This window comes from Oenanthe melanoleuca, chromosome 9, assembly GCF_029582105.1.
Source record: "Oenanthe melanoleuca isolate GR-GAL-2019-014 chromosome 9, OMel1.0, whole genome shotgun sequence".
Lineage (NCBI taxonomy): Eukaryota > Metazoa > Chordata > Aves > Passeriformes > Muscicapidae > Oenanthe > Oenanthe melanoleuca.
The window spans coordinates 3,792,971-3,818,657 of record NC_079343.1 but is presented as its reverse complement, the minus strand read 5'-3'; the positions used below and the strand labels follow the sequence as shown (position 1 = coordinate 3,818,657).

General features: G+C 49.4%; 1 protein-coding gene across 3 annotated transcripts in view; it reads left to right on the top strand.

Moving 5' to 3' along the window:
* Nucleotides 1-21,382, top strand: part of HDLBP (high density lipoprotein binding protein) — a 38,526-nt gene extending 17,144 nt beyond the window's left edge. For all 3 annotated transcript variants that reach the window (XM_056499242.1, XM_056499243.1, XM_056499244.1), the window contains exons 2-28: nt 838-905; nt 1,468-1,580; nt 2,465-2,619; nt 3,065-3,280; nt 4,864-5,070; nt 5,519-5,734; nt 6,540-6,746; nt 6,944-7,051; nt 7,586-7,690; nt 8,108-8,186; nt 8,828-8,967; nt 9,248-9,352; nt 9,619-9,732; nt 10,065-10,151; nt 10,322-10,453; nt 10,773-10,991; nt 11,828-12,049; nt 12,270-12,488; nt 13,157-13,295; nt 13,698-13,852; nt 14,460-14,564; nt 15,208-15,342; nt 15,860-16,003; nt 16,168-16,353; nt 17,741-17,857; nt 18,282-18,410; nt 19,010-21,382. In XM_056499242.1, the coding sequence (XP_056355217.1) occupies nt 1,505-1,580; nt 2,465-2,619; nt 3,065-3,280; nt 4,864-5,070; nt 5,519-5,734; nt 6,540-6,746; nt 6,944-7,051; nt 7,586-7,690; nt 8,108-8,186; nt 8,828-8,967; nt 9,248-9,352; nt 9,619-9,732; nt 10,065-10,151; nt 10,322-10,453; nt 10,773-10,991; nt 11,828-12,049; nt 12,270-12,488; nt 13,157-13,295; nt 13,698-13,852; nt 14,460-14,564; nt 15,208-15,342; nt 15,860-16,003; nt 16,168-16,353; nt 17,741-17,857; nt 18,282-18,410; nt 19,010-19,096 (3,804 nt within the window). In that variant the 5' untranslated portion in view covers nt 838-905; nt 1,468-1,504 and the 3' untranslated portion in view covers nt 19,097-21,382. The remainder of the gene's footprint in view (nt 1-837; nt 906-1,467; nt 1,581-2,464; nt 2,620-3,064; nt 3,281-4,863; nt 5,071-5,518; nt 5,735-6,539; nt 6,747-6,943; nt 7,052-7,585; nt 7,691-8,107; nt 8,187-8,827; nt 8,968-9,247; nt 9,353-9,618; nt 9,733-10,064; nt 10,152-10,321; nt 10,454-10,772; nt 10,992-11,827; nt 12,050-12,269; nt 12,489-13,156; nt 13,296-13,697; nt 13,853-14,459; nt 14,565-15,207; nt 15,343-15,859; nt 16,004-16,167; nt 16,354-17,740; nt 17,858-18,281; nt 18,411-19,009) is intronic.
* The last annotated feature ends 4,305 nt before the right edge of the window (nt 21,383-25,687 follow it).

The window sequence follows — 25,687 nt, the reverse complement described above, 5'->3', positions numbered from 1 at the left end:
GAGTGCAAGCTCTGCAGAAGCACACAGAACAGCTCTGGGGGACTCTGGGTGTGGATATTTTACCACTGACAGTGTGTGTACTGTACTGGCTTTTACATTTTCACTTGTATTCCTGAGCACTTTCTCAGTAAATCTGCAGATCCAGATTCAAGAGATGGAAATCCCTTCCTAGCAGTGTCTTTTTCTTCCTGGTTCTGCATTGTGTACACATTTAAAATAGTCCATGTAAACTAGTGTAAGTTTTCCTTCTTCCAACTTTCAGATTTAGGCCTGGAGACCGAATTTAGTGCCTGGTGCATGATCTTATTGCAATAAAAACTGCAGAGCTGGACTGCCCAGCAACTGAGTGTAGATCGCCCTGAGTGTTTGCCTTAGTTTGTGAGGATGTCTGTGTTGATTCACCCAAGCTCCACTGAGCTACATTCCTAACTTGTGACTGATGGCAGTGTTGTTGGCAGGTTTTCAGGTTGTTATTCTCTTCTGACTAGAGAAGGTCTTGCTTGCAACCCTGAAATTTCATGTCTTGAACATCTGTTATTAATTGACTGTATTTTTTTGTGATATTGGATGGCTACTCTTGTAGCCAGTGTGGTGAAAGAGTAACTGCTCCAGACTTCCTGCTGTGAAGTTTGAGTCCATAGTGGATCTGCCTGCAGAGCTCGTAAAGCATGACAGGTGTCATGTGTGGGGAGATGCAACTGAGTATGAGAGTGTTTTGGATAAGGTGCAACTTTGAAAGGTACAGATGGTGCTCTGTTGGAAGTTACAGTAACAGGGGTGTCAAGTTTTCTCTTGTCTTGGACCTAATTTTTTTTTTTTTTTTTTTTTTCTCTAAAGCAAAAGCTGGCAGGCTGACAAACAGGCAGCTTACAGGACGGACTCTCTGGCTACTGACCATTTAGCTGGTAAGTTCTTATTTTGGGAGCCAAAGGTCTTGCTGTTGCTGAGCTTGCTAGAGTGGCTTTCTGAGTGGCTCAGAGTGGCTTTCTGAGTGTATCCCCGAGTCAGGCACCTAAATAAGTTTCTCATGAAGAGGCAGCTTCCTGGGTCTTGTCTCTTTTGTCTCTAGGTATACACGATGGTCTTGAACTGACTGTCCAGACATTCACATACTCATATAAAAATTGCACAGCATTATTAGTTGGTTAGTGAGACTGTACTTTAGATTAATTAGACTATGCTTTAAAAATTTGTTGTGTCCCCCTTTCTAGTGGCCTTCTTAGGCTACACATCTTCTGCCTTCTTAGGGAGGAGCTCTAGTTTTGGTAACCACTGTGTAGGGAGGAAATATGCCCTTTAAATTTCTGTCTGTTTCAACAAGGAAATTGAGCAGCCCATGGGCCCTGTGGGTGCTTTTCAGGAGAATGACTGGAAGAGCGCTCAGTAACTTATACTTTGTCTTCCTGGACTGACTTTGTGCATCCTGAGTGGTGTTGGTAATGCTGTTGCCACTTCCATCTCTTGCAGTGGCATACCCGGATTGTGTGTGGGTGGGAAGTCGACAATGAGCTCTGTGGCAGTTTTGACCCAGGAGAGCTTTGCTGAACACCGCAGCGGCCTGGCTCAGCAGCAAGTGAAAGGTGAGTTCCTGTGAAGTGCCTCTAGATCCAGACTGCACAGACCTCTTTTTGGTTCCCCAAAAGTGTGCAGTTTCCTTTCCTAAATTAGTGTTTTGCTAGACTCTAGCTTTCTACCCCCAGCAGCACGGTTGTGGTGCTGCACAATGCAGGACTGTGAGGAGACAGGCCTCAACACTTCAGAGAGTTTTGGCTAGCAGTACTGCCAGCCCTGGGATGGGGCACATGCAAGAGTGGGGCACTGAGCTACACATGAGAGCCTCATGGATCAATGTGCTGGGCTGTCATTTCCACCCTTTGCTCAGCCAGGTGCTGGGGTTGGTCACTAACCATATGAACTGACTCAGAGATGGGTTTTGGCATCCATTCCCAGCTGTGAGCTGCCCCATTTGGTATGGCCCAGTGCACAAGTGAGTCCAACATAATGTACAGGCATACAGGCTTTCCCTAGACTTTGCCCTAACTACAGTCCTCTGCCTTTTTCCTGGGTTTATGTTTGTCTTATCTCCTTCTGACCTGCACTATTGCTCTGGTCCTTTCACTTCTGTCTGCACAGCCTGTTTTCCCCTAATTGAACCCCTCCTGACAAAGTTGGCAGTAAGGAGCTGTTTGCTGCCACCATTCACTTGTGTGTTCACTCCCTGCACCCCCTGTGCCAGCTCAGACAAGGCTGGTGGTTTGTGGCATCCGCTGCAGTCTGTGCAATGCTGATGTCAGTTGTGCTCCAGACTTGGCAGCCCCATAGGCATAGTTGTAATAGGATTAATAGCAGGGCACAAGCCATTTGCTCTCCCTTGTTAGTGGTGCCTAATTGCAATTGCACTGACTGTGAACAGGGGCATTTCTGCAGGGAAAGTGACTAATTTGCCCTGTTTGCTTTACTTCAGTTACAGCTTTAAACTCTGAAGAAGAGAATGATCCTCCAACCTACAAGGAAGCCTTCCCTCCACTCCCTGAGAAAGCACCATGTTTGGAAGCTGCCCAGGAACCTGCTGGTCCCTGGAGCAAAATTCGACCAATAAAGGCTTCTGTCATCACTCAGGTGGGAGTGGATGCCTTAACTCCTTTCTTTTCCCTATTCCCAAAAGCAGGTGAAGTGAAGCATTCCCTAGAGTATGAAATCCTTGGTATGTCAGCCTCTTTGTTGTATTTTACCCTGGTATTGCAGCTGAGAGCTAGGACTGCTCTGGAGGGGAGGGATGTGTTGGAAAACTGTCCAGAAGTAACTCTGCATCCCTGTTCCACAAACAGCTGAAGTAGGCCTGAAGGGAGGATTGCAGAATTCCTGTAGTGAGTGCTAATCCCCCTTTAGGAAGAGTCCTGGTGTGGGGCAGACTGGCTGCTGCAGTGCTCCTGCACTTTCCTGGACACAAACCTGGGAGGTCAGCTTGCCACTAAAGTCCTGTAGGGCCATGAGAGAGAGGAACTGTCAGGCAAAAGCACACTGACAGCTTGCTGTGCTCTTTTGTGTGTCTGTGGCTGTGCAGGTGTTTCATGTGCCGCTGGAGGAGAGGAAGTACAAGGACATGAATCAGTTTGGAGAAGGCGAGCAGGCCAAGATCTGCCTTGACATCATGCAGAAAACAGGAGCTCACCTGGAGCTGTCTCTGGCAAAGGACCAGGGCCTTTCCATCATGGTCTCTGGCAAGCTGGAAGCAGTCATGAAGGCTCGGAAGGAAATTGTTGCTCGACTGCAGACTCAGGTGAAGGCAGCTAACTGTTTCTCACTTGATCCTTGCTCTTGCCCAAGACTCCTGAATGCTTTGAGACCCTTGGGTGTGTGTGCTTATAAGTCAAAGAGGTGTTATTAGATGACTAATTCAGCTTTGCCATATATTTTCAAAGCATACGATTGGCAATTTGGAATGGAAATGAAGCTTAAAATAGGGTTCAAAACTAATTACAGGCCGTGGTGTTGCATGAAGGGTGGAGTCTTCAATCTGTGACTTTGTGCTGAGGTGCTGGTGCTGTCAGGGCACAGGCCCCTCACACGAAATTCACAGTGTGTGGAGAATGGAATGGTGCTTTCTCTGAAGTCCTTCAGAGAAGAATGTGAAGGGATGGGAGAAAAGTAGAGAAGAGGGAGTTCTGCCAAATGCTGAAAGCTTCAGATCAGGGTTCTGAGTTGTGTAACTTGAGCCCAGACTTCTTGTTTCAGTTGCTTCTCGTTTCAGTCCTCTGCATTTTGATTTCTTACCTTCAGGTTCTTGAATTCATTATCAAAATGGTAGTTATCTTTAAGATCCATCACAGCCAGGTGTCATGGTGTGTTTTAAAGTGTCATGTCCAAAGTAGTTAATACCATGTCTGCTCAGTGCTGTTTAGCCCATGTGTCATACCTTGCCAGAGGGACCAAAAAGGGACAAACCCTACATAATGTACATCTGGAAAAATAGTTTAGGTTCTACTACCACAGATCATGCCTCACTATCCTCAAATATCCCTCCTACTTGGCCCCAGGTCTGAAAGATGTCTGCATTTCGGCTTCTTCTAGGCTTGGCTTTATGTGGACAGGAAGTTGAAGAGACACACTAAGTGATCTGGTTTTGGTTTGATTTATTTCCTTTACCCTCATAGCTTGAATTGTGAGTGCCTAGTTCGTCAGTAGTTACATGTTCACTGGGATCAAGAGCATAGTAAGTTATGCTAACCTAAGCTCTCAGGTCAGTAAAAACTCATTGAGAAGAGGTCAGAAATCCCTGTTACAAGCCAGCCCTTTACTGCTAAATTGAGAAAAGTTCAGGAGGCCCCTCTTTTTTAAGAGGAGCCATCTAAAAACAGCCCCTGAAGCAGCGTGTGCTGCTTTGAAGACACCTTAGCACTCAGTAATGGTAAGGATAGTTGAGCTCTCTGCCTGCTGGAATAAGTTTCTGGTGTTGAATTTCAGTTTCCTAGGAGTTAGACTGTGTCTTCTTCTCTGTAGCCTTGGTAGCAGATATCAGAGTTCAGATAAACTCTATCCCAGAGCTGTCATCTCAGTTGCTCTTTGGTGCTGAGAGACTGTGAGAGAGTGGAGCATAGATACCTTCTCATCTGTGGCTGAAGGCCTTTGCTTATTCAGAGTGCTGATTCTGGGAAAACAGAAGACTTTACAGGGAATAGTGGGGTTTAGACTCCTGGAATACAGGCACCTTAGATCAACTCCTCTGGTGTAGTATCAGTCATGTGCTAGATGGATGTGGTGGAATGCATTGTGTTTTCTCCTCAGTTATAGCACTAAGCAGCATCTGAAAAGCTTCCCCTGTACAGCAAGGGCTCTCACAGATGCTTGGCCTTTGTATTGCAGGCATCAGCCACAGTTGCCATCCCCAAGGAGCACCACCGTTTTGTGATTGGAAAGAATGGTGAGAAGCTGCAGGACCTGGAGCTCAAAACTGCAACCAAGATCCAGATCCCCCGCCCAGATGACCCCAGCAACCAGATCAAGATCACTGGCACTAAGGAAGGGATTGAAAAGGCCCGGCACGAGATCCTGCTTATCTCTGCTGAGCAGGTACTTCAGAGCTGTGACCTCTGTCATGTCATATCTGAACAGCCATTTTGGTTCTCCATGGAATATCAGATGTTTGTAGCCACCATGGCTGCAGCCAGTGGTAACACTGTTAGTATGAACAGAGATGTATACCGTTCCACTGGCTGAGCACTGCTTCCAGGGTCTGTACCTTCTGGTTCTCCCTTTTGTCCATGTCTAAAGTCAGATAAGTACTTTTCATATTTTGAAGTGAGCCACATTAGATGCCAGCTGAGAAAAGACAGGAGATTAGAGTGGAATATCATAAATTTGGAACAGCAGTGTTTGTAGATGAAAAGGGATGGAGCCTGCAAGCTGGAAAGGGTGCTTGGGCTAGTGTGTCAAGCAAGCACTGGGAATTCAGCTGTGTGTGTCAGAGATGATAATATCAACAGCAGTTTCCACTGAGGATGGTTGTGGATTCTTGCAGGATAAGCGTGCCGTGGAGCGGCTGGATGTGGAGAAAGTGTACCATCCCTTCATTGCTGGCCCTTACAACAAGCTGGTGAGTGAGCTCATGCAGGAGACAGGGACACGCATCAACATTCCTCCGCCCAGCGTCAACAAGACAGAGATAGTCTTCACAGGGGAAAAGGAACAGCTGGCCCAGGCTGTGGCTCGTGTTAAGAAGATCTATGAGGAGAAGGTATGGATGGTCCCTAGAGCTTCCCATCTCCCCCTACCTGCTCACAGCCCTTCTTGTTCTACTTTTGTGCATCCCTCAGTCGCATACTCCTCTTGTCAGCCCTTGCTCAGCAGCCCTTGCAGTACGTGGACCTGGGCCTTACCATTTCCTTGCTCATCAGAGTGGGACTTGGGGTGATTCTGCTGGGGATGTGACAGATCTCCTGCTTTTTGTGTAATGGAAATTAGCAGACTGCAAAAAGCTCTCTGGGTGCGTGTTTTCACAGGTGCTGCAAAGGAAGGAGGGAAGTGTGAAGGCTAGAGTGTGGCCAACAGACAGTATCAAAATTGTTACATGAGTAGAAGTTGCTGAAAAGTAAATTTCACTTCAGTTTATTTTCCATTCCTAATGTCACTGTGAATATCCTTGTTGTGGGTTGTTGGTCTGTTTTTCCTCATGGTTGCATCTGTATTTGTACCAGTCTGAATTTCAACACAGGTAATCAGCTTAGAGCGTGGTGTTGCATTACAGCACTGCCTGGGGACAGCTGGGCATTGTGCAAGGGCAGGGGTGTGTATGTGGTCTCTTCCATGTAGTGTCTCAGTGAGCTTAAACAGAATTTTTGTATTTCACCTGTAAATTTTTGAGAATAGGGCTTCCTGTAGGCAGGTCCCAAAGGTAATAGGGTACTGCAGAAACTCCTGTGCTCACCTTTGCTTTGATCTTTCCTGGGTGCTGAGCTTCACTGCATCTTGTGTCTCTTCCTTTCACTTTTGCCCTTCCCTGCTCCCTTGTGATTGATGCTCCAGTGCCTCTGCTCCTACAGAAAAAGAAGACTACTACCATCGCTGTGGAGGTGAAGAAGTCCCAGCACAAGTATGTCATCGGCCCCAAGGGTAATTCCCTGCAGGAGATCTTGGAGAAAACTGGAGTCTCTGTCGAGATCCCACCCACTGACAGTAGCTCGGAGACGGTGATACTGCGAGGCGAGCCTGAAAAGCTTGGGCAAGCATTGACTGAAGTCTATGCAAAGGTATTGACCAGATGGGCCAGGCCTCCTTTGAAAGCCCCCAAATATGCATCCCTGACAGGTGGAAGGGGGGTCACCTCTGTCAGGCTGTAAGAGATGCAGCTTAGAACTCAATAATGAGATGCAGCATGGGAATTGGAAGTGAATTTTTGTGAAGGCTTCTTCTGGTCTGTCCATCAAACAGCTTCTCTGTCTCTCAGGCCAACAGTTTTACCGTCTCCTCGGTCTCAGCCCCCTCTTGGCTTCATCGTTTCATCATTGGAAAGAAAGGACAAAACCTGGCCAAAATAACTCAGCAGATGCCAAAGGTATGGATGAACTATTTATTAGTTTAGCACCAGTTGAAGTAGAATGTGGCTTATTCCAGCTCACTCTTTGTAGAGAGAGAAATGTATTCTAGCATGGATAAACAAAGGGAGGAAATGACACAGATCTTACAGTATTCAGGGGAACTACCAAATTCTACTGCCTCAAACACTTCCCATCCTATGTTACTTTCAAGCATTGAGTACTTTAAAGGAATCTTTATATGTTAGTATTTGGAGAATTCATGTAGGAGACCTGGAAATGCTGAGCTCAATGAGGCTTCTCCCTCGTGAGTTAGGTGGTATCTGGAGGAAGGCTAGGTGAGGAACTTCTCCAAAGCCCTTGCAAACTGCAGGACAGCACCAAAACCTTATGCTCTAGACACTGATATGGCCAAAATTGTAGGTTGCCTAGTTCTAAATCATGTGTACACTTAATGGTAGGGCATAGGGACTGATGGTGTAGGCCTGACTGACAGCATTGACTTGGCCTGTGTCTTGGAAAATTCTTACGGTTTTCATGCCTTGTATCTCAAGGTTCACATCGAATTCACTGAAGGAGAAGACAAAATCACTTTGGAAGGACCTACAGAAGATGTGAATGTGGCTCAGGAACAGATTGAAGTCATGGTCAAGGATCTGGTAAGTTGGTGATACTAGTTCTGGTATATAAGAAAGTGGGGAAGGTGGGGTAGCAGAATAGAGATGAAGTGCAGGTCATGTTTGTGGGTATCTTCACAGGCTTAACAGAGCTTGCAGAAGGCAAGTTGTGTGGCAGGTGAACCAAAACCTTGGTTATGAAGCTTTTCTTAAAAAATCTTAAGTACATCCTTAGTCTTTTGATGCAAAGAAGGAAAGATTCTCTTTCAGGTACAGCTGGAGAGACATTTAAGTGCCTTTAAATGTTTCACAAGCATGGTACTCTCAGCTTAAAGCAGAGGAATGTTCTGCTCTGCTCACTAGCAGGAGGAGTGCTTGTAGCTGGCAGCTGGAGTCAGTGCCTGCACAGGCAGCAACAGAGGGGGCCTGCCCTGCCTAACCCTGTACAATTCTTTGTAGATCAACCGGATGGATTATGCAGAAATCAACGTTGACCACAAATTCCACCGACACCTTATTGGCAAGAACGGAGCTAACAGTAAGTGGGGTGTCTTTCTTATCCTTCCTGTGCTCAGACTCTGTGATTAGTCAGTCATATCATTGCTCTCCAGCTCAGCCAGGGTGCTGCCTCCATTACACTGCCTCTGCCCTTCTGGAGTGAAGTTGGCACAAGAGGATAAATGGGCAGTGAGGCCTTGGGATGTCTTTAATGTCTTGGAAAGCTGAGCAGATTACTTAGCTGTGTCTTGGCAGAATTTTTATGTTTTGGGGAGGTTGGAGAGTTGTCTTTTTTTCAAGCTGGTTTACGTGAATTTCATTTTAGAACTCAGTGGGTGGGGTAGAAATCTGCATGGTGAGTTTCTCTCCATAAAAAAATTTGGGATTAGAAATGAATGAGTATCTTCTAATCTAAATATGATGCTGTCTGGGGAAGAAACAGATGCCTCATCTGGCAAGTAAACAATTGCCTCTAGATGTGATAGTATTTAATTGTACAGATTCCAGTGTAGCTGAGACCTTGCTGAACCCCAGGGTGAAGAGACACTTTCTCTGATTCAGCTCCACCCCTCAGGCCTTTCCTCAGAGGCTGATGTACATCTTAAACAGCCTCTAGTCAAGGTGTGTTTGCTTTCAAATCTTGCCCTGGCAGAGTGTGTCACCACAGCCCTTGCCTTGCAGTTAACAGAATTAAGGACCTCTACAAGGTGTCTGTGCGCATTCCCCCGGACAATGAGAAGAGCAACCTGATCAGAATTGAAGGAGACCCACAGGGGGTCCAACAGGCCAAGAAAGAGCTGCTGGAACTCGCTTCCCGTATGGTTAGTGGGATGTGATGCCCTGGAGGCCTCAGGGTTTGAGCTCTTGTGTTCCCTAGTAACCTTCTGGTAGAGGTGTGTGCCCCTTGCCCCCTGAGCACTTGGATCTCATGACAAGTGCAAGTTCCTCTATTCCCTTGGAGATCCTCTTCTCTGTCAACCTAGAGTGAATTATGTCTGGAGAAAAACCACTGATGACAAGTAAGCTGTCAGGCAGCAAACTGGTGATTACAGTTATGTGGCTCTCCTGGTGAACATTCTGTGTAAACTCTGTTCTCCACAGGAAAATGAACGCACCAAGGACCTAATCATTGAGCAGAAATTCCACCGGACCATCATTGGGCAGAAGGGCGAGCGGATCCGGGAAATCCGGGAGAAATTCCCAGAGGTGAGGCCTTCTAAGAGATGAGGGCTTCAGAGGGCATATTTCTTACATTGGTAATAGACACATGGTCAGTAAAGTCATAAATGTAGTGTCTCTGTGATATGAGAAATATCTAACTGGTATGTGTCTGTTCTTACATCTAATACATGGCCAGAGACTGCTGACATGGTTACTTGCTTCCAAATGGGAAAGGAGATGTACAGGATCCCCAAAACCTTTACACATGCCTGGTATGACAATTCTTGTATTTGTTGGACTGTTTCTTGCAGGTTATCATCAACTTCCCAGACCCTGCACACAAGAGTGACATTGTCCAACTCAGAGGTCCCAAAAACGAGGTGGAGAAGTGCACCAAGTACATGCAAAAGATGGTGGCAGACCTGGTAAGGCAGACTTCTTCTGCTATTCTCTTTTCCATGTCTGCATAACCCTGGAATAGAGCAGAGCTGTAGTGGCTTGGCTAGGGCTGACACACTTCAAGATGAGGGAATTGTGGACATTGCTCTATGTGTATGGGGGCAGGCAAGTAATACCTGTTATTTAAGGGCTATAGGAGAGGGTACATGTCTTTGCTTATTCTTGGAAGTGTCCCATATGGAGAATTCTGTGGGTCTAAGTCTGTTGTCAGAAGCTTGTTTATCAAGCTTGTTCCTAGGATGGGGCCTCACTTGCCAGGATGGTGAAATCTTCAGTGTTCCCTTCCTTTTTCTCTTAGGTTGAAAACAGCTTTTCTATTTCTGTTCCCATCTTCAAACAATTCCACAAGAACATCATAGGGAAAGGAGGTGCCAACATCAAGAAGGTGAGGTATCTTTCCTGTCTTCACTGCTCATTATGGTGACTGCCTGCAGCAAAATCTCATTCAGTGGTCTCCTCTGATCTCATTGATAATGCAAAATAAAACCTCCAAGGCCTTTTTTTCTGACATGGGACACCTCTCAAATGATTTTGTTTTTGGTTTTTTTGTGGCAGATCCGTGAAGAAAGCAACACCAAAATAGATCTCCCTGCTGAGAACAGCAACTCAGAGACAATTGTTATCACGGGCAAAAGAGCAAATTGTGAGGCTGCTCGCCATAGAATTTTGGCTATCCAGAAGGAACTGGTAAGTGAAACAGCTGGCCTGTGGCAGATTAGGGACTTGAAAACATAAATATAGGAGTTATAGGAGATTTAAGTATAGAAGTGTTTGTAGTGGGTGCAGCAGGGGAGAGACAAATATGGATGTCAACCTGTTCTTGACTCTTCAGCTGAAGTTTGTGGCTGCTCATGTGTTAGGAGTGGCAAGTCCCAATTCCCTCTGGTCAGGCATTTCTCACACTCAGCTCTGCAAAGCTCCTGGCAATGTGGGAGTCAGAGGGCAAGCAGAATCTGTGCAAACACATTACTATAGCTTGACTAACACCCCATTCTGTCCTGCTTAGGCCAACATCACAGAGGTGGAGGTCTCTATTCCTTCCAAACTCCACAATTCCCTCATTGGCGCCAAAGGCCGCTTCATCCGCTCCATCATGGAGGAATGTGGTGGAGTCCACATCCACTTCCCCACAGAGGGCTCTGGCAGTGACACTGTGACCATCAGGGGCCCAGCCCAGGATGTGGAGAAAGCCAAGAAACAGCTGCTACATCTGGCAGAGGAGAAGGTGAGCCTTGCTTTACAGGGGCGGGGAGCAGGTTGGTTTGACCAGCTGTTTCTTTTTGGAGGTTGAAGTGGTTCTCTCTGTCTGCATGGAAGCCTTTGGCATCAATTGAAAAAATCCTCTTTTGAGGGATTTGAGTACAGTTTGGATGATTAAAAGAAAACTGTACTTCCATCCTTGTGACAATGAGTTCTCTCATGGGTAGAACTGTCTGTAATGCATCTCTGGCCAGACTGATGATACACTCAGAGTTAAGGCTCCCTGCTTCTGTGATTTGAATGTTCTTAGGTATTTGCACTTCTCTGAAACAGTTTGCTCTGTAGATCTCTGCCACTTCTTTCTTCATCTCTGCATTTCAGCTCCAGTTCTTCATTTCACTGCATATACTCAGATTTGAGAGCTTCTGATTACATTACATTGCCCTGAGTTGTGCTGATTGACTGATCATTTAATAGCAAGCTTTCTGGGGTCAGCATGTGAACATGTTCTCCCTGGGAATTGGTTGGTTGCCTCTGGGAGCCTGGCTTGCAGCAGTCAGTTAGCAAATGACTGCATTGCCTTTTGTGTGGGTCAGGCCCTTCTCCTAGAGAAGTCTGTTCACATTCTCATTGGTCATGCCGAGTGTACAGTCAGTTTTTTGGCCCTGAGAACATTTTTGGAACAGTATTTTTCATTTAAGACATTGTATACCTTTTTTGCCTTCAACCATGCACTGCATCTACCTTGCTTTTGCAGCACTCCGCATGTGGGTGCAGGTAACATATCCAAATGTTGACTGTTGGTGTTGATGGATATTTGCTATTTATTGACATGCTCCACGTGTCTCTGGCTCCTTTCAGCAAACAAAGAGTTATACTGTGGACCTCCGTGCAAAGCCAGAGTACCACAAATTCCTTATTGGTAAGGGTGGTGGCAACATCCGTAAGGTGCGAGACAACACAGGGGCCCGCATCATCTTCCCCACCTCTGAGGATAAAGATCAGGAGCTGATCACCATCATGGGAACAGAGGAGGCTGTCAAAGAGGCACAGAAGGAGCTGGAGGCCCTCATCAAGAACTTGGTATGAACTTTTTCTGCTTTCTTGCCTCCCACTGTGGCAGGGTGTAACAAGCCAGCATGAAGGACCTGCTTGTCCTAAAACCATTTGCTGCCCTTTGTGTGAGCTCAGGAAGATCATTCCTTACCCTGGAGTGAGGTTGTAAGCTGATTGCTGTTGAGTGCAGCCAGCTCATGCCTATCACCAGGACAGGTGGGGTTGACTGGCTGTTGTGTGTTGGCAGGATAACGTGGTTGAAGACTCCATGGTGGTTGACCCCAAGCACCACCGCCACTTTGTCATCCGTCGAGGACAAGTTCTCCGTGAGATTGCAGATGAGTATGGTGGTGTGATGGTCAGCTTCCCGCGCTCCGGCACCCAGAGCGATAAAGTCACCCTCAAGGGAGCCAAGGACTGTGTGGAGGCAGCCAAGAAACGCATCCAGGAGATCATCGAGGACCTGGTATGTTGTAGAAAAACTGTTTCTTCTGTGCTTTATTCCTTCAGCAGTGTCCTACTTGAGCCTGCTGTATGACCAAGCTTTATGAGAACAAGTCCTGTGGTAGTTCTTGGGTTTGAACCTCTGCTGTCAACATACAGACTTTAGGTTCTGGCTCCAAAATGGCAATGCTGTATGAATTAATTTCCTCCTCTGGAAATCTTCTTGGTTTTTAGGGGTGGAAGTAGGAGACCACTCCTTGATATACATCTAGACATTAAAAGATTGGGGCCTTCTTGTGCCTCTTTGTGTCTGACCTTGGGCAGTGGTTGTTTTCAGGGGTTTTCTGCACTATTAGTATTGGCTTTTCGAAGCAGTCAAGTGTCAAACCTGTTCTCTTCCCTTCTATCCTTATTTTTTTTTCATTTCTTCTAATGCTTCCTCCTCTTCAGGATATTAAAGAGTTTGAGCTTTGCTCTCAAAAGCCTTTAATGTCCTGAGTTGAAGGCAAGCTTCTTTAAATCCTCTGCTTTTCTCTGAGAGGAAAAGAGAAATGTTCAATTCTTCCCCTGTCAGCCATTATCTTTTCTGACTCCTCTCTGTGTCCATTTTGGATTTCACCACGCACCCAAGCATCCTGATTTCTGGTGTGAAAGAGGCTGCATCACAAGAGCATCTCTGCTTTCCCACAGGAAGCTCAAGTGACAATCGAATGCACCATTCCACAAAAGTTCCACCGCTCCATTATGGGCCCCAAAGGATCCCGGATCCAGCAGATCACCCGGGACTACGGCGTCCAGATCAAATTCCCTGACAGGGAGGAAAACCCAGGTATGCCTGTGGGTGCATGTTGGAATGGTAGTTGGGATTCTAAATAAGTATAGTGTAGCCTACACACTGTACCAGTGGGCATGTTCTACTTAGAATTTATGGAGAGAACTGATCCCTGGTGTTCCTGCAGTGTCCTTGAATCTGGGGTTAGCATCAACCTTGTCCTCTTGGGAAGGGGACAGTTTCAGGAGGTCAAATTGCAGACTTGTTCACAATACTGTGAACATGTCGCTGCAGAGTACAGGGAGGACAAGGTCTTAACCTGATCAAAAAGGCTCTGTGGGCTTAGTGTGGTCTCTCTGAGCTCTCACTGGTGGCTGAGCCTTAGGATCTGGAGGAGAGGGAGATGATGAGCAAGAAGGGGGCTCTGTGCATTGAACACAAGGCTTTCCATGTTTTCAGCCCCTGTTGTGGAGCCAGCTGTGCAGGAGAATGGTGAGGAAGGTGGGGAAGGCAAGGAAGGGAAGGACACAGATCCCAGCTCTCCGAAGAAGTGCGATATCATCATCATCTCTGGCCGCAGGGAGAAGTGTGAGGCAGCAAAGGAGGCGCTGCAGGTGTGTGGCTCTCTCAGCCCCTTATCCTGTTAAGGTGAAGCTTGGATTTAATTTTTGGTGGTGGTAGTAAAAGCTGCTCAGTCCAGATGCAGTGCAAGTGGTCAAGTGTTGCTGGCTGTAGGAGGGGGTGTGCACTGCTCAAGGGTTGCCCCTCTGCTCTGTGACTTAGCCTGGCAACTTGAATCATAGTGCGTGACTTTGTAATTACTAGTGCTTATAAAGCAGCCCCAACAGCCCTAAAAGCATGACATGATTGTTTTAATGGAGCACAGCTGGAAAGAGGAGGAGCTGGTTGAGGCTGAGTCATTCCAGGTTCAGCAGACCTTGCCATGCTTTTGTAGGTGTGTTTCTCAAATCTCTGCTAGACTGAAGCCAAGGATATGAAGAAGAAACCTGTCGCACAGGTGGGGTTTCAGATGGCTTGTTTCAAAAACATGCAACAGGTCATTTTGGTGTTCTCAGCTGTCCTCTCTTTCTGTCAAATTTGTATCCTGACTACAAGAGAATGTACCTCTGTTCAGCAGCATGTTCTTTTGAGCAAATATATGGCAAGCTAGAAGACAGGAGGAAGTTTTTCCACTGGTAAATTGTGCTTCATCCCCTGCAGGCTCTGGTTCCTGTCACCATTGAGGTGGAAGTTCCCTTTGATCTTCACCGTTACATCATAGGCCAGAAAGGAAGTGGGATCCGCAAAATGATGGATGAGTTTGAAGTAAGTTGTTGCCCTTCCTTCCATCTCCTCTGTCCTGGAGAATCTGTAAGTGACCATGTTGGGGGTTTGGACAGTTGCAACATGCTCAGGTCTGCTGTGGAATCCAAGGCTCCATAATAGGAAAATGATCTCAGTATGTTTTGGACCCTGGATGCAGGGCTTGGTAGGTTTCGTGCTGAAGCTGTACAATCAGTGTTGATGTTGTGAGTGCTGCATGACTTGTTTGATGTCTGCAGGGATTCCTCATCAGTCTGAGAGTTGTTTTTCTCCTAGGCCCTGGCAAACAGCTCTGCTGTGCCTACCAATTCAGGAGAATTCTCCAGAGCCTCTGGGGCTGATGCAGTTTGGCTGCAGTCAGTGTTGTTGAATACATATTTGTTTTCTGCCTCTCTAGGCCAGCACAGGGGCTGAGGAAACAGAGTTCTATTCAAAAATCATCTAGAAATGATGGCAACCGACTCCAGACTTGATGCCCTCCAGAGGTCCTTTACAACTTCAGCCATTATGTGGTTTTTAGGCTGTCTGTGTGAGAGCTGGTCTTGGTGTTAGGGGAGACCAGGGAGCTGCCAGCTTGCAGTCAGAGGCATCACAAGTGATACAAATGAACAGTGGTACAAAATGATAATCACTCTTTTTTACTCAGGTGAACATCCAGGTGCCTGCTCCTGAGCTGCAGTCAGATATCATCACCATCACTGGGCTGGCTACCAACCTGGACCGTGCCAAGGCCGGGCTCCTGGACAGAGTGAAGGAGCTGCAAGCTGAACAGGAGGATCGGGTAAGGCCTGTGCCTGTCCTTCCATCCAGCCTAACATGGCTTCAGCCTCTGGGCACAGACTCCTCTCATCTTTTAGGGGCACCTTTAGCTGCACTGTGGGTGTGGAATGGTCATAAATGGTTTACTGAAAGGTAGCTCATTTACCATGAATTGATAGGAGAGTTTGGGAATGTAACTTTGGACTGCCCGGGTCTTTCTCGCTCCTTCATGTACTTTTGAGACTCTGGTGAGTGGGAACCTCCCTGTGCTGCCAGTCTCTCTACCTATCCTCACTGAATCCTTTTCACAGCTCTGAATAATAGGTTAGGGATGAGTTGGGTGGTTGTTTGCTCTTTGCTGTTCCCCCTGAACTTGGCAAAAGCACCAGGCTCCAGTGGATGCATGGCTTGGCTGCTCAGGCACCTGCAAAATCTGTTCCATGGATCTCAGAAGCCAGAAGAAATGCTGTGACTTTAGTGGACATGACTGAAGCAGCCATGGTGTGTTCCCTGTTCTCACTCTGCTTCTCCTGTTGCAGGCCTTGCGAAGCTTCAAGCTGACAGTCACTGTAGATCCCAAGTATCACCCTAAAATCATTGGGCGGAAGGGAGCAGTGATCACCCAGATACGCACAGAGCACGAGGTCAACATCCAGTTCCCTGACAAGGATGATGAGAGCCAGGTGAGAGATCAGACAGAGGGCAAGGATGGCTGGTGGTTGTCTCAGAGCATCTTCTCAAGAGCTCTGAACTCTCTGCACTGCCTTTGGATAAGGTGGGTGGTAAAGGGGATTAGCAGGGAGAATACTTGCTTATGAGCTTGGTCTCACACGTCTCTGTGCCCCAGGCCCAAGACCAGATCACCATTACTGGCTATGAGAAGAATGCTGAGGCTGCCCGGGATGCCATCATGAAGATTGTTGGTGAGCTGGAGCAGATGGTTTCTGAGGATGTGACCCTGGACCATCGCGTTCACGCACGCATCATCGGTGCACGTGGAAAAGCCATCCGCAAAATCATGGATGAGTTCAAGGTGAGCACTGGGGCAGTGCCACGCAGCTCAGGCTGGGCCTGGGCAGCCACCTTCTCCTGTGTAGAGAGCTTGGTGCTGAATGAGGCTCACATCTTGTGGTTCTTGTGCTTGTGCCTGTTCAGCATCTTCACTAGAACAGACATGAAAGAAAAGCCAGTGCTGCCCTGCCCACCTTCAATTCCACCAGCATATGAGCAGCATCCCTGGCTCAGGGCACCTGGTGTACCCAGGATACCTGGCCTGTCTGGACACCATAGCCAGACACTAGCTGAAGCATCCCCACTTTAAGTCATATTTCTATGGGAGCCAGGCCAGGAGCTTTTCCTGTTTTGCTGGAACCCAGACAGAAGGGGAACCTAGGAATGCTTCCTTGGTGCTCTGGACTAGCCCTGCAAGCAGCACTGAGTTCTGTCCCTCTTTGGAGACCTTTTGTTTGGTTTCTTGCAGACAGGGTCCCAGTTATCTTGAGAGGAAGAGGGGTGGTATGTCAGCTACTCTGATTACTGGAAATGGGCAGCCAGGCCTCTTGCTGGGAGGCTTTGCAAGGAGGCTGTCCCCAGACCACCCAGCTACTTGAGCTTAGCTCAGGGAATTCCTCTAGGCCACTGTGGATCCCTTGACTCTGGGAATCGTGGTGTATTCTCAGGGATGTTGATGTGGCAAAGCCAGCTGGCTCTGGGAAGATCAGAGACCTCTGTCCTGATAGCATATGGCATCAGCAGCAGGCTTTACTGCAGGGTCAGCAGTGAATGTGAATACTGAGGAATGAGATTTTGGAGACTTGCATTTTGGCTGGGTTCAGTTATTGAAACAAACTGGTTCCCAAACGAGCAGCCTTTGGGTTTGGTCCTGTCTTGTTTAGATTCCTGTCAGCCATCTGGAAGGCAGAGTCTGAAAGCACAGTGCTTGTGCATGGGTGACACTAGGCCAGCTCTCTAAAGCAATTGTCAGCCAGGATTATTCTGTGGCAAACACAGAAAGCTCGTTGTCCTTTGTGGTGGTGGCTCAGTGGTAAAAGTGCTTGCACCAGTGTGAGGACACTGTGTGGGAATGCAGCCCCTCTCCTGCCTCTGCTGCAGGAGCTGCCCAGAAAACAGTGAGCTTCTGGGAGTGAGAGCAGCAGGGGCTGCTAGAAATTAGGGCCTTAATACAGACTGCTCTGCTCTCCTCCACAGGAAACTGGGCAAGCTTTGGGGCCAGCTGTGTGTGTACCTGTTCACCCCTCAGTGTCTGAGCTGTGGAGGTCTGAAACAGACTTGTGGCTGTGAACGGACAATAATTAGGGCATCAGTGACAGTGATCTGTGCTTCCAATGACAAGGGTCATGGGGAGTCTCTGACATTTCAGATGTGCAGGTATAATTCTTGTGCTGTTCCTTGTGCTACAGGTGGATATTCGCTTTCCCCAGAGTGGAGCTCCTGACCCCAACTGTGTGACTGTGACAGGACTCCCTGAGAATGTGGAAGAAGCTATTGATCACATCCTGAACTTGGAGGAGGAATATGTAAGTGTTCAGCAAATCTGTGATGGGGCTTAGCAAGAGCTTCCCCTGCCACAGAGCTGGATGTCTGAGCTATGTCCACGTGGTATTTTCTTCCACTGCATTGGAGAAATTGAGCCCTGTGCAAGTAGTTGTCAATTTCCACTGCAGCTGTCCCTCAAACCAGCTAGACTGCCCCTCTCTTCAGGAGAGTACAGTGAATGAGAATGCTGGGACACCCCAGGATGTGCATGTTCTTGCCTTGTAACAGCTTGCACCATTTAAAAGTTGTGGCCCTCAGACTAGTGCAGACACACCATTTTTGGTCATTGAAGAACAGGCTGGTGAGCTTGAACAGGTTGCAGTGTGGTGAGATGGAGGGGTGGGTATTTTATTTCAGTTTGAGGAGCTCTCCAGATCCCCCCCCTCACTGGTTGTGTTACTGCAGCTTGCAGATGTGGTGGACAACGAGGCAATGCAGGTGTACATGAAGCCCTCCTCACATGAAGAGTCCAAGGCCCCATCCAAGGGCTTTGTGGTGAGAGATGCCCCCTGGACCACTGTCAACACCGAGAAGGTGAGTGCTGCTTGTGCTGCTGGCTGTGGGGACATTTCTGTCTATGCTGGGGACACAGAGCACTGTCTCTCCTTGGTGACAGAGAAAACAGCTTTTTGCTGCTCTTTGTGGCCTGAGCACAGGCCTGGGCTCTCCTGTCCAGCTTTCAGAGCACTTTCCCAATGTCTTGTCCACTCTGGCTGTAGCACTGTGGAGCTGTTGGGGAATGGGGGAACCTTACAAGAAAGTGTCCTGCCAGGTTGTTCTTTTCAGGAGTAGGGATAGAGACTTGAGACTCTTGCTGCAGCACAAAACTGGCACAGTGTTTGGAGCTCTGAGCTGGTACAAGTGGCAGCTCAACCTCAGCTGCCCCAGTGCTGCTGCAGGGCTGGCCTGACCCTGCTGCAGTGTCCCAGTTACTGAGCTGGGACCCTTGGAGCCCTTTGCACCTTATCTGCACCTTCCTCAGTGTCACCTCTGGATGTCCTGGGGCCACAGTGATCCTTTTTGTCCCTTCCCCATTGTCCCTCCTCCTGGGATATGCTGATTAGCTCAGGGCCTCACCACTTAATCTTGCAGCAGGACAGGAACTTAACTTGTTCCCTTTTTGTTTGCTCTAGGCCCCTGATATGAGCAGTTCTGAAGACTTCCCCAGCTTTGGGGCTCAAGTGGCCCCCAAGACTCTTCCCTGGGGACCCAAACGATAATGACCTGGAAGCAGAAACTCCTCCAGCCCGCTGACCTGACACTAACCTGCCACAAATACTTCCTGTCTGAAATCTGACCCAGCGGCTGGAGCACAAATCAATTGTCCCAAGAGGTCTCCTAATGGTGTCTGGAGTGCTAGACCCCATCCTGCTCCCCTCAGCTATCACCGTGTCTAGGACCCACCCTCATCTCTTGATGGATATTCTTTCCTCCTTTGGAACAAGACTTCCACTCAGATTCAAACACTAAATGTGTGTGTTTTTGTTAGAAACTTCATAATTGACTCCAAGTGGCTAAGATTTGCAGCTTCCCAAGCGCTAGCAGAGCAATCTGCTCTCTTGAGCATGTCTGACTAGGCATTCTCGCCTTCATTAGGAGACCTCCTTTACTGTGGCTAGGAATCTACTTCCTGTCTCATGACCTCAGGAAATAAATTTCCTTGACTTTCTAAAGCCAAAACGTTTGCCCTCTTTCCTTTGTGTTTATCCCAGGCCTTACCTTACCTTTGTAGAGTGCAATCAACTTTTTTTTCCTTTTAACTGCCAAAAATTCATATAATGCTGATAGCTGACTGTGGGGAGAGCTTAAAATAATCTATAAGGTCAGAAACCTGCTTTTTGAAGAAACAAAACCTTCAATAGGCTGTAGAGACAACAGAGATGGAAGGGGCCAGAACAACGTGTGGCTACCCTGGTCAGGAAAACACCGTGAGCGCAGTGAGCACGTCCCTGCGCCTCACCAAGCACAGCCCAGCCTGCACACTTGGCCAGTCTTCCAGTGCTTGATGACAGCCCCCAGTCCTTGTTCCCCCTTCCCAGCAGTGTGAGCAGGCAGGAGAGGCAGCACAGCACATGGCAGCGTGGCTGGATGAGAGGTTTGGCTGGGCTGAGGTCACTGCTCAGGAGCAGCTGGTGGGACGCACAGCCTGGAGAAGCTGCAGCCTGCTCGGCATGAGCAGCAGTCACACCGTTCCTGTTGCCTTCTTTCTACCTCAAACATCAGTATGATGGGGGCCTCTCGATGGTTGTGGGTTAGCAGCTACTCCAGCTGTGTCCTGGGCAGCCATAGCAGAAGCCTGGAGGAGAAGCAAGAGGAGCCTTGTGTCCCTGCACGGCTGAGAGCTGCCTCAGAGGGAAGCAGAACGTGATGGTGCTGAGGCAAGCTGTGAATCTGTAGGACTGCATGCTGAGCTAGCACAGGGCTTGGCCTCGGGGCCATGGGTGCAGCTGTGCCCTAGCCCTGGGCTGCAGAGGTTGTGTGAGCCAGGCTTCTGCTCCAACAGCATTGGGGATTGATGTGTGTGCTGAGCCTTCCTGAGACCTCCATCATGTGGTAGAGGGTGATCCATGACCTGTACTCGGGGCCACTTGCATCTGGGCCCTGTCACAGCTTGCTCAAAGAATGTTGTGTCAGCTCTTCCAACAAGTAAGAGGAAAACCACATCTTTATGGAGGGAGGTGTGTAGCATGGGGTTTTTGTGCCCCCACTTCCCTGTATCAATCCTACAGAGTTTGTAGTCTGAGCCATTCCTCTGTCCCAGCTGCTTCAGCTCTTGGACAAGCAGGAGACCCCAGCCTCTCTTGTCTAGTGCTACTGACAGAGCACAACTGTGGCAGGCTGAGCTCAGCTGCCTTGCCTTTCCCTCCTTGGGACAGGCCAAACATGCCGATGCTTCTCCTTCCTGCGCCAGCTCTTCTTGGCAGAGCCTGCTATGCAGAAGTCAAACCAAAACCTCACAGTGCTCTCCTTTAGTCTGAGAACCAAGTGAAACAGACCATGGCCCGTTGTGGGGTGCCTGGTTGCCCCTGAAGGACAGGGTGGCCTTGCCTCCAGCACGGGAGAAGGGGAACTAGGGTGGTACCTTCTCATCTGCATCTGTCAGGAAATGGTTAATACCCTGTAGCTTAGGTCTGCCCTGCATCACCAAGCCTGTCACCCCCTCCTCCTCCTAATGCCCCCGTGCCCTCACCTGTTGCACAGCAAGGCTTGAGTCACATCCAGGGCACTCACTGCCTTGGGCTCATGCCCCACAGCCCAACCTTCCACTCTAAAGAAGGTCATGAAGTGATTGTACCTAGTACTGTCCCCCAGCACCCTCCTTCTGCAGCAGACTGTGGCATGTGTCCATTTCTTCTCTTTGACGTCTTCCATATTGTACGTTTCCATAGCAATGATCCCTTGGCCTTAACTTTGGAATTTGGAGACTATATGCAAACATGTAAAAAGGCTCATGAGTATGGATGACACTGGAATTTTATAAATTCTAAAATAAAACCTGAAACAGCTTGGAGTGTGGTGGGTATTATTTCTGCTGGTGGGATGAGATCCAAGACAGCCCATGCTGGGCTGGGTTTAGCCAGGGATTTGAGGACTTCAATTTTGCACACCTGAGTCTTTGCTGTGGCCATGCCCTTGAAGGGGTGGGACTGTCATGGCAAGAGGTGGGTCCAGGGAAGAGGGTGAGAGCAGGAAAAGGGCAGAGGCTGTGCCCTCCTCCTAGGGAAACACAAACCTGCTTGTCCCCAGGCAGCTGCTGGTGTAAGAGAGGAAGGGGAGGCATCAGCCATGGTCCCTCTTGCTCAGCTACTCTGCAACCAGAGCCGTTCAGGTGCTGTTCACACTTCATCTTGACCTCCACAGCCTCAGGAGTGCCAGGTACCAGCCATGCAATCACACATCCAATAACCCAAACGCTGCAAGTGGATGATGGGAGGTGTGGGTTGGCTGCCATGGTGAGTCCTCACCCCTGCCCCAGCACCACACCCTGGGCCACCCAGTTGTGCTCAGCAGGTGATGATGAAACCCAAGCACAGGGCCAGCAGCTGCCAGTAAGTCAGGGTCAGGCTGCCCCCCTGGTCCCTCAGTGCTCTGTATCTGAGGCAGCAAAGAGCAGCAGGTACTGACTGACCTGGCTTCCTAGCAGCTATTCCTGCTCCCAGCCTGGCCTGCCAGAGCACAGCAGAACCTAAGTCCCACAGGTGACCCGGGGAGTTTATTCTTCACAAAAGCTCCTCCCTCCACAGTGGTGCCCAGTGTGACACAGATCCACAGCCCTGGCCATGAGTCAGGGGCCTCCAGCACCTCAAGATTTCGGTGAACAACGTGGACCTGGCTGAAAGTTCGCTCTGCTAAATGAAATGTTTGCTATGGCGGAGGCAGAGAAAGGCAAAAGCCGAGCCTAAGGCAGGAGGAGCCAGCCCCGGCAGGAGCGGCTCCGCCTGCACTGGGTGTGGCTCTGCAGGACAAAGTCCCGCGGTGCCTGCGCCGAGGTGAAGTTCAGTTTGCTGAGCGGCTGCTCCTGTGGCTGTACCCGGAGTATGCGTGGGGCAGAAAATCAGAGGTGGAGGCTATGGGGAAGGCCTGGGAGGGAGATGTGCTGCAGCAGATCCTGCTGGGGGACACCCCATCCCTACCCTCCTGCATGCCCTGTGCTTCTGCCGTGGCTTTCTGCCTCTCCCTGCCCTCAGCACGACAAACCAGACATGACCCTGGTCTGGCACAGCAGACAGCTGTTCTCTTCCCCCAGTTAATGCCAAACAAGGCCCAGGACATGACAGCTGCCCACTGCCCATGGCTGGAGCTGCACCTTCTGCACAGGCAGACCCACCCTGAGCGCTGCTGCTCCCCTCACCCCGCTGCATCCTGCAGCACCCAAATGAGTTCTCCCCCAGCTCCCTTACTCCACCTGCAGCCCCCTCAGCCCCCAGCACACTTTGCTGACCATGGGCAGGTGAGTGATAGCCTCCAGGATGGAGACCCAGGTGCCAATGCCCCATGCCCACTCAGCCACAGGCCACCAGTAGTGACAGATGCAGCTGTGGGCATCCAGGCAGATCTCCACCCAGTTGCTGAGCAGGGCAGAGAGGGGTGCCAGGGGACAGGCTGCCACAAGGATGGTAATGAAGCCAAACTGCAGGACTAGGAGGAGGAAGGGGAGGGACAGACTGAGGTGACAGCATCAATGCAGCATCTCTCATCCCCATCCTGTGGGGAGTGGGGCAGCCCTTCTCCTCCAGCCCCTGCAGCCTGCTCAGGGTGGAAGCTCCTTCCTCTGGGGGACTCCTGCAGCTCCTGCCTCTCCACAGCAGCTTTCTCTCTCCCAGACAGAGGCCAATCCCTCTCCATCTCCAGCTACTCATCAAGCAGCCCTTTAAACCAGCAGCTGATGGTCCAGATCCCAGCTCCACCAGGGCTGGCTCCCCCTCCTCCCCCACCTTCTTGGTTGAGAGGAGCTTCTGCTTATGCCACCAGCACTTCAGCTTTCTGGAGGAACAAAAGAAGGGCCACCATGTCCTCTGCTACTGAACCTGCTCACCTTGTGTGAGCTCAGGGTATTTTCAGGGTATGGCCACCTCCTGCATGTTGTTGATGATCTGTAAGAGGAATGATGGATTTGTCTTTACAAACAAGCTGTGGGTCTGTTGGTAGATAAGACTAGCACTGAGAGATAAAAGAAACAATGGGATGGATTCCACTGATTGATGAATGGAAAAAAGATATTTGCCTTTACAAACAAACTGTAGGTTTGCTGATAAATGAAATTGGATATTGAAAGATGAAAGAGGCAATGAGGAAAACCCATGAATTCTATAAGAATTAAAAATTAAAAGGGAGAGTTATACATAAAAGGGGAATCTTAGGTATCAGGCATTCCAGGAAATCTGTACCTCTCAAATACTTCAGCCAGTGGGGAAAGAGAGAAGGAAACGTGGTCAGGAAATCAGGATAAAAAGAAGACTGTGTCCTCCAAAAATTTGAGAGATCACAGGGGAATGCCCCATGGCCTCTCCCTTTATTTGAATGAATAAAAATTACTCCTTTGTCTTCTTCTTGGGCATAAAACCTCTGGTGTTTGTGGATTAATTTTCCTGACATCTGCTTCTCCATCATGATGATCAAGAGCTCCTGTGCCAGCTCCATGGAGCATCCATTGGGCTGCCCTGCAGGGCCAGCATGGCCCTCAGCCTGCTGGACACAGAGATCTGACCCCACACCTGGGAAGCCATTCCCACAGCACACACCAGCTGGGATGGCCAGCCCAGAGTCTCTCCCCTCTGCACTCAGCTCCTCATTGCAGATCCCCAGAAAGCTCAGGTGGTTTCTGGGACAGCTGGCAAACCTGCAGGAGCCACGTCAGATCTGTGAGTGGACACCCCAGGTACTGAGTCCAGAGCAGCCCCAGGGAAAGAAGGGCTTACCTGGTGCACACAGAGCTCTCTTTTTTCTCACCAAGGTAACAAAAGGGCTGATGATGGTCCCAGACTGGGACCAGTTAGCCCACAGCTGGTTGATATTGCCCTCAGTCCCAGGCATCCTGTGGCCATGTGGGGGCTCCCACTCTCTGATGGGACAGTCCCCCTGCCACAGTGCTCCTTGCCCTGGATGGCAGCAGCACTCCCAAAGGCCCAGGAACCTGCTTTTCAGGAGCCAGGAAAGAAGGGATGGGGCTCTGGAGGAAAAGCTCAGAAGCAAAATTAAGTGGGATCCCACAGGTGTCTATGGCACAAGAGCAGTGACTGGGGGATCACTGGGTCCCCTGGAAAGCAAGGAGCTGCAAACCCCATCAGAGCCCCACAGGAATGCAGAATGGGGCACCAGGAGCACTGGGGCACTGCCCCCCTTCAGCAGCTCAGCTGCAGAGGCAGCCAGAGCTGGAGCTGCTGCACAGGAGCAGAGCAGGCTCCAGGGTGCACTCAGCAGCAGGCAGGGCACCTCCTCCTTCTCCAGACAGTCATGTGCTGTGGGGAGAAGCAACTCCAGCAGAAGATAAAAGATAAAAGATAATGCTGCTGGCACCTGCACGTGTTTATGTGGGTGGCACTGGTGTGGAGCAGCCTGGTAGAGCTGGCCCAGGAGATGAACACAAACATATCACAGCCCTGCAAGGCCTGACTCTCCTCCTGGGAGAGGCCCCCATGGCAGGGCACATCCTCCCCTGGGCCCCACAATCCACAAGTCAAGGCTGCATTTGCCTCAAGGGGACAGAAATCTGGAGTCAGATCACTGGGTACCTTGCCTGTGTGTATCCCAGCAGAGCAAAGCTTGTCCAGAAATTCTTCCTGCAGGTCCTGTGGATGGCAGCAGATCTCTCCTGCAAGTCCCTGTTCTCACAGCTGTCCTGCTGCCAGCTCAGCTCCCAGGGAATGGTTTCCCACACCAAGTCTGAGGCAAGGAAAGGGATATCATAATGGAACCCAAAGCCATGTTTGTCCTGCACATCTCTCTCCTCCAGGACCTGGTGCTCTTGTGGGGCTGGGAATGAAACAAGGAGCTGAGGGAAGGATGTGCTTGCTCTGGAGGGGGCTGCAGCTGCTTCCCTTGGGGTTCCTAGCACAGGAAGCAGGAGCCCCTGCCTTTGTTTGAGCTGGAGGGGGGCCCTGAGCAAAGTGGGACTCACAGAGCAGGTCCCCCTTGCACCCTGGAGGGGCTGGTGCCCGGCCAAGGCACTGGGATTTTGGGGCACCAGGGAAAATTTAAGCACTGTGCTCACCTCACACCTACAAGAAAACAGCTTGTGATGGTTTTTATAACTCTGGGGCAAAATCCTGGTTGTGTTTTGCCTGCCAGGTGCTGCCAGCCAAGGGACACAG